General features: G+C 35.8%; 1 protein-coding gene across 1 annotated transcript in view; it reads left to right on the plus strand.

Moving 5' to 3' along the window:
• dsh (Segment polarity protein dishevelled) overlaps positions 1-12,244 on the plus strand; it is a 59,980-nt gene that overhangs the window by 326 nt on the left and 47,410 nt on the right. The window contains 1 exon segment of the mRNA XM_074185810.1: positions 499-568. Coding sequence (XP_074041911.1) covers positions 499-568 — 70 coding nt within the window.

Consider the following 12,244-nt stretch of genomic DNA (forward strand, 5'->3'; position numbering starts at 1 on the left):
AGTTGAAGTTTTGCACGATATCGTTTATTTCAGTAACAATGTACTAGAAAGTGATTTATTGATATTCAGTGGAAGCCATTATTCACTAGATAAACATTCCTTTATCCCCAATTTTAATTCTATATTTCTAAAAATTGTTTTGGTCTTTTACCTCACGGATATTGATAATTATACCATATTAAGAAATGTATTTTCTACGAAAATTATTAGTTATTTTTATTCACTTGTTATTATTTTAACTTCACATATGTTTTCAAAAGCTTCAAATTCATTGGAATTGAGATTACTTATGTCGAGAATACATTAAATATTCGTTTAGCTTGATTATTATCACTGCTATTTTAAAGTTCAATCAAAATCTTTTAGCTTTTAGAGAAGTGAAATATTGACAATCATACAAATGGCATTTTTCTTTTTCCCTTTAGTACTAGTTACCACTCATAAAAATGTATGATTTTGAAGAAAAAAATTGAATGCCTTTTTTTTTATAAATTTTAGAGTTGTGAAAGAAGAGATCATTGATGATTTAGCCCTTTTACCATGCTTCAATGGAAGAGTTGTCAGTTGGGTAAGTTTACAGATTTTTTATCTAGATTTATTTGCACAAACTTAATACATCCCAAAATTTCCAAAATATTTTATGGAACAAACATCTAATTTATTATGACTTGTTACTCAAGACTGGTGCGTTAATTCACATTGGTTGCTTTCAAAAACATATGCATAGTACAATGAGCACACTCTGAATAGGTTATAAACTCATTCTAGTATTATGAAGTTTATACTGCAGTATGATATTTTCTATTGTATTTTATAGTATAGATAAATGAGTTAATCTATAATTCACTGAGCACTGGATAACAAAAAAGGATCTAAATTTTGAAGATTTTAAAAATAACCTCTTGCATAGATAGATTCCTGTGGTGGTGACTCTTATCTTGATTAGGGAAGGGCATCTAAATAATGAAATAGAATCGAACAAAAACTCAATGGTCGAATGTGAAATTGAGTTATGTGCCATTCATTCGTTACTTATCAGGTCATAACAAAATATATGGTAATCGAATACAGACCACCTAATGGAAACATAAATATCTTTGAGAAATCAGCTCATTCTGACTATGTTATTCTGTGTTCAATTTTAATATATATCAACATAAACTTGATATTAAAACTAAGCTACTCCTTGGTATAATCAACTCCTACCAGTTGGGTTGAAATCCTGAATTGATCACATGGTAGATAGGTAGGTCTGAAGTGAGTGAGTCTATTCGACCCTTCACCGCAACTCATAAGGGTTTATTGTGGCTCACACCTATTCACACTCTGCCAAATAAACCCAGCTTTTTAACAAAGCCGATTAGTTTGTATGGTGAGTGGTCTTTCAGGTCAGATGGTGAGAGTACGGATCTGCCGAACTCAAAGAACCTGATTTGATCCCCAGCGGGGCAGGCACAAAGTATATGCTCTACAGTTTCATCATTTTCCAGACAGAGGCGACACACACTGTCTTCCGGAAGTCCAAGTCTCTGCATGTGATGATTCAAATGACAGTGACCTGTAAGAAGGCCTGTTAGACATCGTAGTTCATCCCTACTGTAGTCCAACAACTGTTTGGAATCAAGCTTCAAATGGTGAATAAACGCCTTGGAGTGAGCCAATCCTGGGAGATTTTGCCAGAAGTCCATAACTCTTCTTGTCATCCAGGTGTTAAGAGTTTGTTTGGCAAAGCCCAAAGCGATGCCAATGACAGGTTCTGGTCCAATGAAGCCGCTTGCAGCACCCTCCTTTGCAAGAGAGCCAGCAGCTTCATTGCCTTCCAGGCCAGTATGGCCAGGAATTCAGACCAGAGACAATCTGTTTAGTCTTCCTATCGAGGAGAGTCTTTTTTGGCAGTTTGCTACCAATTTAGACGTTGTTCGCTGGGAGCCAAGAGCTTCCAACGCCGCTTGACTGTCTGAGAATAATTTTATTGTCTTGTGAGAGGTTGGATTTATCCAATCTCTCTGCACACAATTCAATAGCGTAAATTTCTGCTTGAATACAGTCGCATAAGTTCCTAGGCAGGTAGATAACTCTGTCCTGAGTCTGCGACTGAAAACACCTGCACCAGAACCGGAAGGTGTTTTTGATCCATCTGTGAACCAACAACTATCTGCTCTTAATATTTCCTTCTCTCGCAGGATCCAGTCCTCTCTACTTGGGAATAGTACTTTATAAGGCAGTTCGTAGTTTACAGTTGGAGGCATAAAGTCAGAGGTCATTTCCAGAATGGTGTGACTTCCAATGTCAACCAACACTCTGTTGCACTCTGCATTGAATTGATTTGTGCAATTGGCAATGTGCACAAGTCTATATGCAGTCCATCTAGCCTCTCTTTCGAGAAAAATGTGAAGAGGAGGTAGATCTAGAAGGATCTCCATGGCCGCTGACGGTGTGGTACTGATGGCACCACTGATAGCTAGACAAGCCTGTCTATCACAAAACTTCCTCCAAGACTCCCGTTTTGCCTTTTTAATTTCCTTGTTGTATGACGTTAGAGTGATTTTATAAAGCTCCCAGTTACCTGACTCTTTAACTCGATTGAATAGTCGTCGAACTTCTTTTCTTTTATTTTCAAGGCTTTTGTTCCACCAAGAAGAGTTGCGGTTATCTCTTTTGACCCTCAGTGGACAGTTCTCATGATAGGATGAGATCACTGCTTCGCGTAATTGCGTCGCTACTGTATCCATATCATTACAACTGTGAATAGTACTGAATCCGTCCTCAAAGTACGATTGGAGGGAGTTTTTATACTCCCTCCAGTCAGTAGATTTTGATAGATAGATAGATCTTTATTTAAATAGGATATCCTAATAATATACAAATCAACTAGAATGGTAGAAATAAAAAAAAAGGTATGTGTTACATCTAGAAATGACTTAAATGAATGACAAACATAAGTTCAATAAAATATTTTTAAAGACAGTACTACAAAAACAGCAACATTATACATTCGAAAAATTTCAATGCAACATGTAGAAAGATAAATTACATAATTATTTGAAATATATAACGAACATTAGATGAATGGAATTATACAAATTACAGCTATAGGTAACAAAGACATAATACATATCATATTTGTTCATTTAAAACAAATTTCTTCAGTTCATTTTTGAACATGTTCAGAGATGGGCTATTTTTAATTGCATTAGGTAATTTGTTGAACCGATCAAAACCCTTGAAAAACAATGAGTTCATAGTATTTTTGTTTTTTGTTCTGTTAATATATAAGTTATTATTATTTCGAGTGAAGTGGTGGTGAATATCGTGATGAAAGACAATATACTGATTAAAATAAGATGGTCCTAAATTGTTCAATATTTTGTATACGAAGATCATTGTGAAGTATAGCAGTCTTTGGGAAATGGATTGCCAATTTAAAACATTGAGCATAATATTGATAGGAGTATCTCTACGGCACTTCAAAATGATTCTCATACCACGATTCTGAAGTTTTTGGAGTTGAGACAATTTATTCTGATTGAATAGATATAGGATAGAGGAACAATAGTCAAAGTGTGGCTGAACAATTGACTTGTAAACTGTGATACTTGACTCCGTTGAAAGATTATTGACAATTCTAGAAAAAAAGAATAATTTCTTTGAAATTTTTTTATGAATATACTCAAAATGTTCATCAAACGATAGAGTGTTATCTATCTGGAATCCCAGATATTTAGTTGAATTCACTATTTCAATTTTGTCATCATCAATGTTGAGATTAATAGTTTTAGAGTCTATTTGGCTGTATTTAAACTTGGTGGTGATTATCATCGCTTTAGTTTTCATCACATTCAGCTTGAGTTTATTAATTTTTAAATATTTGTTGACACTTGCTAGAGTATTATTCATTTTTTGTATAGCCATCGTAAGGTTTACATCGCTACATGCCAATAGAGTATCATCAGCAAAAAAGTTCATAAATTCACAGTCGACAAACAATGGCATGTCGTTTAAATATAGTATGAATAGAAGGGGTCCCAGAACACTACCCTGGGGAACTCCAACGTAATTGTCAATTTCACAAGAAAACATGTCTTTAACTCTTACCCGTTGTTTTCTGTTGGTCAAGTAATTAGATAACCAATTATACACTTTGCCCTCAATTCCATATATATTCAATTTGGCTAGTAGTATAGACCTATCAATGGTCTCAAATGCTCTTTTGAGGTCAAGGAACACGACTACAACAAACTTATTGTTATCCAGCTCAGATTTAAATTTGTTTAGAGATAGTTGCACTGATGACTCACACGAATGCAATTTGCGAAAACCCGATTGATTGTTGATTAAAATGTCGTTTTTTTCCACATATTCTATTAGTTGGTTATATACTGCTGTTTCAAGTACCTTCTCAATCAGAGGTAAAGTGTTGATTGGCCTGAATTCTTTACATTTAATAGTATGAGGAATTTTGGGTATAGGAACAATAGTACTACTTTTCAATCTTTCTGGTATTTCGCCAGTTTCAAGAGAGGTGTTGATAAGGTGCAATATAACGTGACCGATAGTCTCAAAAACTTGTTTCAATATTTTGAAGTTGAGGATTTCATGTATACTGCACTTATTATCCAAGGAAATTATAATTTTACGTAGGTCATTTAACGAAAGCAATCTGAATTCTGAGAAAGTTTTGTATAAATTGAAGTTTTTATTGCACCATGACTCTGAATAGTCAATGCTCGCCACAATTTCATTTATGCTTTCAACAAAATAACTGTTGAAGTTATCTGATATTTCAATAACATCTTTTAGTAATATAAGTTCACCAGTTTTCTCAAACTGAATACAATTTGGAAAGTCAATGTCATCTCCTTTTACTAGTTTTTTGAGAGTTTTCCACATTTGTTTAGAGTTGTTTCTATACCGATCAATTTTTTCAAAATAATATTGATCTTTTTTTCTTTTCAACACATTGACAACATCATTTCTCAATTTCTTGAAAGTTTCCCAGTTATTTTGTTTTTCTAGATTTGAACAGTTTCTGAAAGCTCTGTATGCCCTATCACGATTCTTAATTTTACAGTGAACTTCGTTATCAAACCATGGCAAATGACTGTTAATACTACAATTTTGTATTGGAGAAATATCATCAATAACTGCTTTGCAATTATTCAGTATTTCTTTATAAATAACTTCAACATCAGTAGAATTTAAAGACCATTTACATGATATTAAGTTAATTTTTATAAGGTCCAAATTGCTTTCACTTAAGTTTCTATATTTTTTCATAGTTTGATTTTCGTTATTATGAATATTAGTAAAGTTGACAGTGATTGTTGAATGGTCTGTTATTATTGGATATGAGTGCACCGACGCTTGACATCTATTTACGTTCGTTAATACATAATCTATAAGCGATTCGCTGTGGTTAGTAACTCTAGTTGGTTCATTGATTATTTGTGATATGCCATACGTATTGAGAAGGTTTTTTAATCTAGAAACATAAAAACTATTATCAGAGTAGTTCAGATTGAAGTCGCCCACTAAAATACAATGAAATTTCGTCGAAAATAAACTATCACAGATATTTTCAAAATCCTCTAAGAATTTTGCATCAGATCCTGAGGGTGAATGATAAAGACATCCCACTAAAATAGGGCGTTTGAGTCTAATTTTCAGAATTTTACACCAGTAATTACCTTCTAATATATATGTTTTATATACAGAGTTCACAATGTCACTTTTTATATATATTAAGACACCACCTGTATGTCGACTTTTTGAGTCACAGCGTACTATATTGTAATTAGGAATTTTCAGTTCACTTTCTTCAATATCATTGGTTATTCGGGATTCACTTAGTAATATAATTTTTGGGTTGTAGCAAACTAGACTTCCTTGTAATTGATCTTTGTTTTTAAGAAGACTTTGAATATTTAGGTATATAATGTCAGTGTTTAATTGTATATTAGAATTATTTTCTACTTTTTTGAAGGATTATTCCAAATTTTGTTGACAATCATGGGTTTGTTATTCATATATTTTATTGTTTTTGAGTTGTCACCATTTTCAATCAAGTTTTGCAATTCTGATTTCAACCTTTGATAGTACTCTCGCTGAGCTCTAGTCTGATCGCTAAATATTTTAATACTTGGGACTGTTAAGAGTTGCTTATTTTTAAGGACATATTTTGCATCGTCTGGCGATTGTAATATAACTTTGATAGGACGGGTTCTGTTTGCTAATGCTTTCCCTAATCTGAACAGTTTCAAATTATTTTTATTTACATTGAAATTTTCAAGAACTTTTTTAACAGCTTCTGTATCTTGTGAGATTCTTTCAGCCTGAGTCTTTAATTGCGATTCATTAATGTTCAACATGATGAGGTTTGATGCACGATTTTGACGCTCAAGCATTTCAGAAATCACTTCTTCTCTATCTATTTCACTAACGCTATTCAGAGGCATAGGTGGCTTACACATTTTCATTTCTTCAACTTCCTTTCTCAGGTCGGAAATAGCTTTAATAAGAGCTGGAACTTGACGAAGACCGGATTTACATTCTTCACAAAGAAACTGTAGTGATCTCCTTTTCAACTGCATACATTTCAATTCGCTGGGGCATAATTCAGAGCAAGCTGAGCTGGTATGAATGGGTCTCTTACATGAGTCACATTCAAAATATGATTCATTTTCCTCAAATTCCACATTGCATTTGAAACAACTGTTTGCCATGTTCGAAGTAAAAAAGTTCAGAGAAATCACCCAAAGAAAAGAAAAAACTACAGATGAAAATAAAAACAAATAGCTGATACACAGATAAGGAGACGTTGCTTTTTGTGGACCAGGTGTTTTTGTTGATTTCTATAACTTGTCACTGGAAATTTACAATCATCTGAGCGTTATATTTACTATTCACGTAACTTTTTGAATTTATATGTAGCACAGTTACACAAAGCACTTCACTAACTTCACTTTGATACTAATTTTAACTTATTTAGATTTATATAGACTGGGTAAATAGTGCTGTTATTGTGGAGCGTAAATGTCGAGAGATATACATACACTCTCTTTACAATACAATATTCCACTACTGGTCTTAGACCTGTTTCAATATTGAAAAAAATATATCTATGGTCTGAACAAGAAGGTTCAGTAGATACAGACCAATGGTATTCTTGTTGCTCAGTGAATGTGAGCTGATGGTTAAATCTAATGCCTCTTGCCTATTACTAGTGACAAAAGTTGGATCCGAGCATTCATTAATTACAGACAGCCCCTCCCCTAGTATATAATCAAAGAGTAATTTACCCCTACGGTTTATATTCGTGCTGCCCCACGCTGTATGGTGTGAATTGGCGTCACATCCCATTACTATTTGCAGTTTGTTCCTTTTGCTATAGTCTAATAGAAAGAGGAGGTACAGTATCTGAATCTCCCGGAAAGTAGGCGGAGCAGGCGATAAAATTCATCTTACCCTTCTTGCCCGATAGGGAAATTTACCTCACCAGGAATATTGCTCAGTCCGGTTACTCGGTCTGTATTTCCTGTCCATGGTTCCTGCAGGAAGGCAAGGTCGATTAATTCATCCTTGAAGTTTTTTCCAAGGACGTATGAAGCGGCCTTGGCATGTTGTAAGTTTGCCTGTAAACACTTGAAGATAACAAGTGTGGCCGCAAACTTAGAACTCCTCAACCCTAGGAGGGAGAAGATGGGGGGGTCCTTAAGGACACCTCCACCCTCTTCTCCCGGGATCGAAGGATGTGTAGGCTCAGATGATGAGGTGAGGACACCTGCTGTCTCTGAGTTGCCTGCTGATTTATTGGATCTCTTTGACGAGACGATTTTCGTCTTCGCTTTCAGAGAGCCACGTCCAGCCTTTTTTCCCAGTTTACTCGACGAGACGTTGACCGTCTTTGTCTCCTGAGAAACATCTGTTTTCCCGGTCTTGGGCTGGGTGAGCCGGTGGTTTACCCCTATGTTTGGTTGAACTCCTCCCCATAGGTGGATTTCCACTCGGCCCCGCTTTTTTTACTCTAACGGGTGCACTAGTGTGACTCGTTTGAGTAGTTTCCTGCTGGGAGGGTGCCCGGGTTTTAGGGCGGAATAAGACCTGACCAAAACCAAAATGTGGTCTGAAACCCATCTTCGCCAGCACGGCCATGGATCCATCGTCTACAGCGAAGGTCCATGTTTGACCAGGGCCTGACTTTTCCTTGTGGAGGACCGTCCACTCCAAGGTTGACAGACCATGGTTCATTTTCCTCAATCTAATGAGGACCTGTTCACAGGTCAGTCTATGACTGCCTCCGTCAGGTAGGTAAGCAACACAGATGTGTGGCTTCGGAAGTTGGTCCCCTGTGACGCATTTCAGGGAAGCGCCCTCCCACGGTTGCAGACCCCAGGCTCACAGACGACCTGTAACCATCCAGGCTGAAAGACGCAGCTCTGGAATTGTATCTGCGGCCCACCGTCTGGAATAACCTCCACAGCCGACAAAATAGCCCCCTGAAGAGATTCCAGCTGGTTGGCCGTTAATGAGGTAGTTGGATAATCAAGGTGCAAGATTCCCACCTTGATGCCTGCGACAACCTTCCCCTATGAGGGTTTTTGCACATCAGGTACACCTGACGATGCCTTAGATTCAACCGTACAGAGCTTTTTCGCCTCTGGTTTCGGTGAATCATCATTTGAGCGCAAACGTTTGCTTACCTGCTCAAGGGGGTTTGTTCCCCCACCTGAGACAGAGTCTGCGTACGCCGCTCAAGAATTTGGTGCAAGGCGGTTTCATAAGATCACATGGTAACAAATATCTCTAAATCCAGTTATAAAAGTACCATTATTCAACCTAATATTGCTGATCACTTAGCTCACATCTCAGTATCCATCATGGGAGAAAAAAAAAATTAAGTACCAAATATTCAATTATGAGAAGATTGATGAACTAAGAACAACTGAATTGTGAAAACTGTTCTGTGATATAACATTTAACTTTAAACGATGCTTTTAAATATTTTTCAAAATCATTATTATTGTTGGAAAGAAAGGGTTTGGCTTTCTACTTCTCCGTATTTATACAAAAAAATGTGTTAATCTTCCAAAGAAAGAAAGAAATCAATCAATTTAAAAAAGTACCTATATACAAAGATGTGTAGATCATGCAAAGAAGTAACTTTCAGATACAAACTGGAAGGAAAGTACTTTCGAAACAGCTATTTACTTATAAACATTAAATTACACTAAAGAAAAATACATGTATATGCACACTGAATCATACAAAAAACACTTTCCTATTAACTTTTTATTTATTTATTTATTTACGACATATGTACTATGACTATCAGCTAGATGTAAGGACAAAATGTAGAAAAAGAAAAAAGAAAGGCGAAAATATGCCAATATTTTCAGTTTTTTCAAATGATTCCAAAGATGAATTGAAAAGTTCTAAATCCTCATTGTAAGTGTTTGCAAGTCTCAAAATTCTGCCTATAGACTGGCCATAGATAAACGTTTTGCGTTGTATGTCAAAATGGCCTGGGCGATTGATAATAAATTTTATTGACTCATAGATTTAGATTGCTGACACAGTAGGTAGTTTAAATCTGTCTTTCTGTTTAAAATATGTTTTTACGTTAACCAGTTGTCGCAACCCTATGAACGACAATCCTCAAGTTGAAACATGTGCGAGTTAAGGATTAACGAGGTCTTACCTTTTAACGTGTGATTCCTGATACGGGTTGGACGATAGCAAGTGAAAATTGATCGTTCAGACTAGGGCTTGAACCACCGACCAACACGGCAGTCAATTCGAGTAAGTGAACAAAGCACCCACGTCGAACCGCCTGGCTACCGACCTACCAATCTTAAAGGTTCCTCTGCAGGAATCGCTTGCATTTATATTGAAGACTATTTTGACAAATTTTTTTTACATAGGAAAACTCTATTGATCCCATGACTGGAGCCCAGTGCTTCAGGATCAACATTTTTAGAACTCTCATGACGTATGATACCGAGGATAGTTTATGGCAAAGGTTGTCTATCAGACTAGTCCAACTTGAAGTGTCATCAATGTATATGCCTAGTAACGTCACTGAAGTGATGCAAATGATTTTTTGATTGTCCATACGAATTTTTGTGGTGTTTTTATACTGTTATTGATTTTGAACATGATTCAATTTGTTTTTCCATCATTCTGTTGGTATGATGAAAGGATACTTTGAATATTTCCGTATTTTTTGTTCTCTTTGGATTCACGTTTAAAGTTATAAGTTTAACATGTTCCGGGGAATCAATGCTACCATTGATTATTTTGTGAATTAGTGTAAGATCTGATTTTAATCTTCTACAAGCCAGAGTATTCAAGTTAAGAATGTTCAATATGATATTCCAGTTCGTATGCAGAGTACGTTAAAATCTTGTTTAAAGATGAAGAAGTAGAAAGCGATAACCTTTCCCAAAAATTATTATCTCCTAAAAATATACCCCTCTCAACGTTATTATAGTGTTTTGACGTGGCTTGACCAGTAAAACTTATTCATAAGCATGAAACTTGCTCCAATTCAAACGAGCAATATAAATGAAAAATTGAGGAACACAAACAAAATGTCAGAAAGGCGAAAGCGAATCACTACAGTTATAAAATTGATAATGCGGTAAAAAAAAAACTAGAGAAACCTGGAAAATTATAAACCATGAAGTAGAATGAAATAAAAATGATAAACTATTTGAGACCACACTTCTACAGAAGAACTTTATCTCTGTTTCTGAGAAAGTATCACAATATTTTATTGAGACTTTGCTAATTCAGCACAAATTGCTATGAGTAGACATTTTGGTCAAAATATGTCTCTTCCATGTACTCTTACTGAAGGATTCACTAATATGTATCCATTTCAATCTCATCCAATCACACAGCATGAAGTAACAGTCTTGATGGGATGGTCAACAAAACTTCTACTGGATATGATGGCTTTTCAATCATAACAATTAAAAATATGGAAATCATCCTGACACCTGACTTACCTAATGAATCAATCACTTATACAAGTCTGCTTCCCAAACATATTTAAAAAAAGCATAATTTATTCGTCTGCATAAGAAAATAGGAGATAACTACCAATAAGTCGATTAATTTCGTCAGTTTAAAAAGTGTGTGGTCGGGATTCAGTGAAGTTGCCTGGTCCTGATTGGCTAAGGTTCTATCAGTGAGAAAATCATCGAAGTGCTTGAAAAGATGGTAGTCGATTAGCGAGGGGTCTGGGGAGAATGGTAGGTTAGACAGAACTTTGACGCTCAAATCGTTTAATTTTCGGACGGTTATTGGTGAATCGTGCGGACGGGCGTTATCATGGAGGAGGATCGGACCTCTTCTGTTGACCAGATTTTCTGTATATTTCGTCAATTTCCTTCATCTTGGGAAGTCCTGGGTGGCTCCTCTTTTCGTAGAGGATCCATTTTTCATCACACATGACGATCCGAAACAAAAAATAATCGTTTTGGTTGCGCAAAAGCAAACGTGACAATTTCTGTTGATAGTCCAAATTGTGGGGCACCTACTTTTTAGAGCTATTTGACCTTTTTGATACGTTTCAAAACATCAAAAACCGCTTGGGAGGACTCCCATGCACCGTTTGTGATGGATCTGTTTCCACCAGGATCCTCAATTTCTCGTCCTGGATTACCGAAGGTCGACCACTTCGGGGCTCATTTTCATTCGAGCAGTCCGATCACGGTGCCTAAACTTTTAGCGTATATAACAAAGTATGGTGACACTTTTGACAAACCCTGCAACTGTATTTCAAACTGCATTGATTGCTTCAATGTGAGGTTGCTGAGCAATTGAAACACAACTTTCCATTTCTGGAAAACATCTCTGTCAGTGGGATTGACGCTCAGAAATGTATCACATTTCAGCAAAGAGTGAGCCTCATGACAATAGGATACAGACATATGAATTCCCTACTGATCTTATGGCTAGTGTCATCGAACATTTATCCTCGTTATGAATTGAAACCATTCCGGGGAGAGCAAATCAAAAAGAAGAATTGGATTTTGACCTAGAACAATATTTCTACAGAATCAATTTTTGGTAACACTCAATTGAGTTTTGTTAAATCACATATCACATTTGAACTGGTTTGAAGCAGTAGAATTTGAAACAGCTACTTTCATATAAACATTGAATTACACGAAAGAAAATAATTCTTTCGAAACAAATACTTCTATATGAACACTGAATTATACAGAAGATACTTTTC

This window comes from Leptinotarsa decemlineata, unplaced genomic scaffold (genome assembly GCF_025532065.1).
Source record: "Leptinotarsa decemlineata unplaced genomic scaffold, Ldec_3_MD MMD2_tig00078346_RagTag_RagTag, whole genome shotgun sequence".
Taxonomy (NCBI): domain Eukaryota; kingdom Metazoa; phylum Arthropoda; class Insecta; order Coleoptera; family Chrysomelidae; genus Leptinotarsa; species Leptinotarsa decemlineata.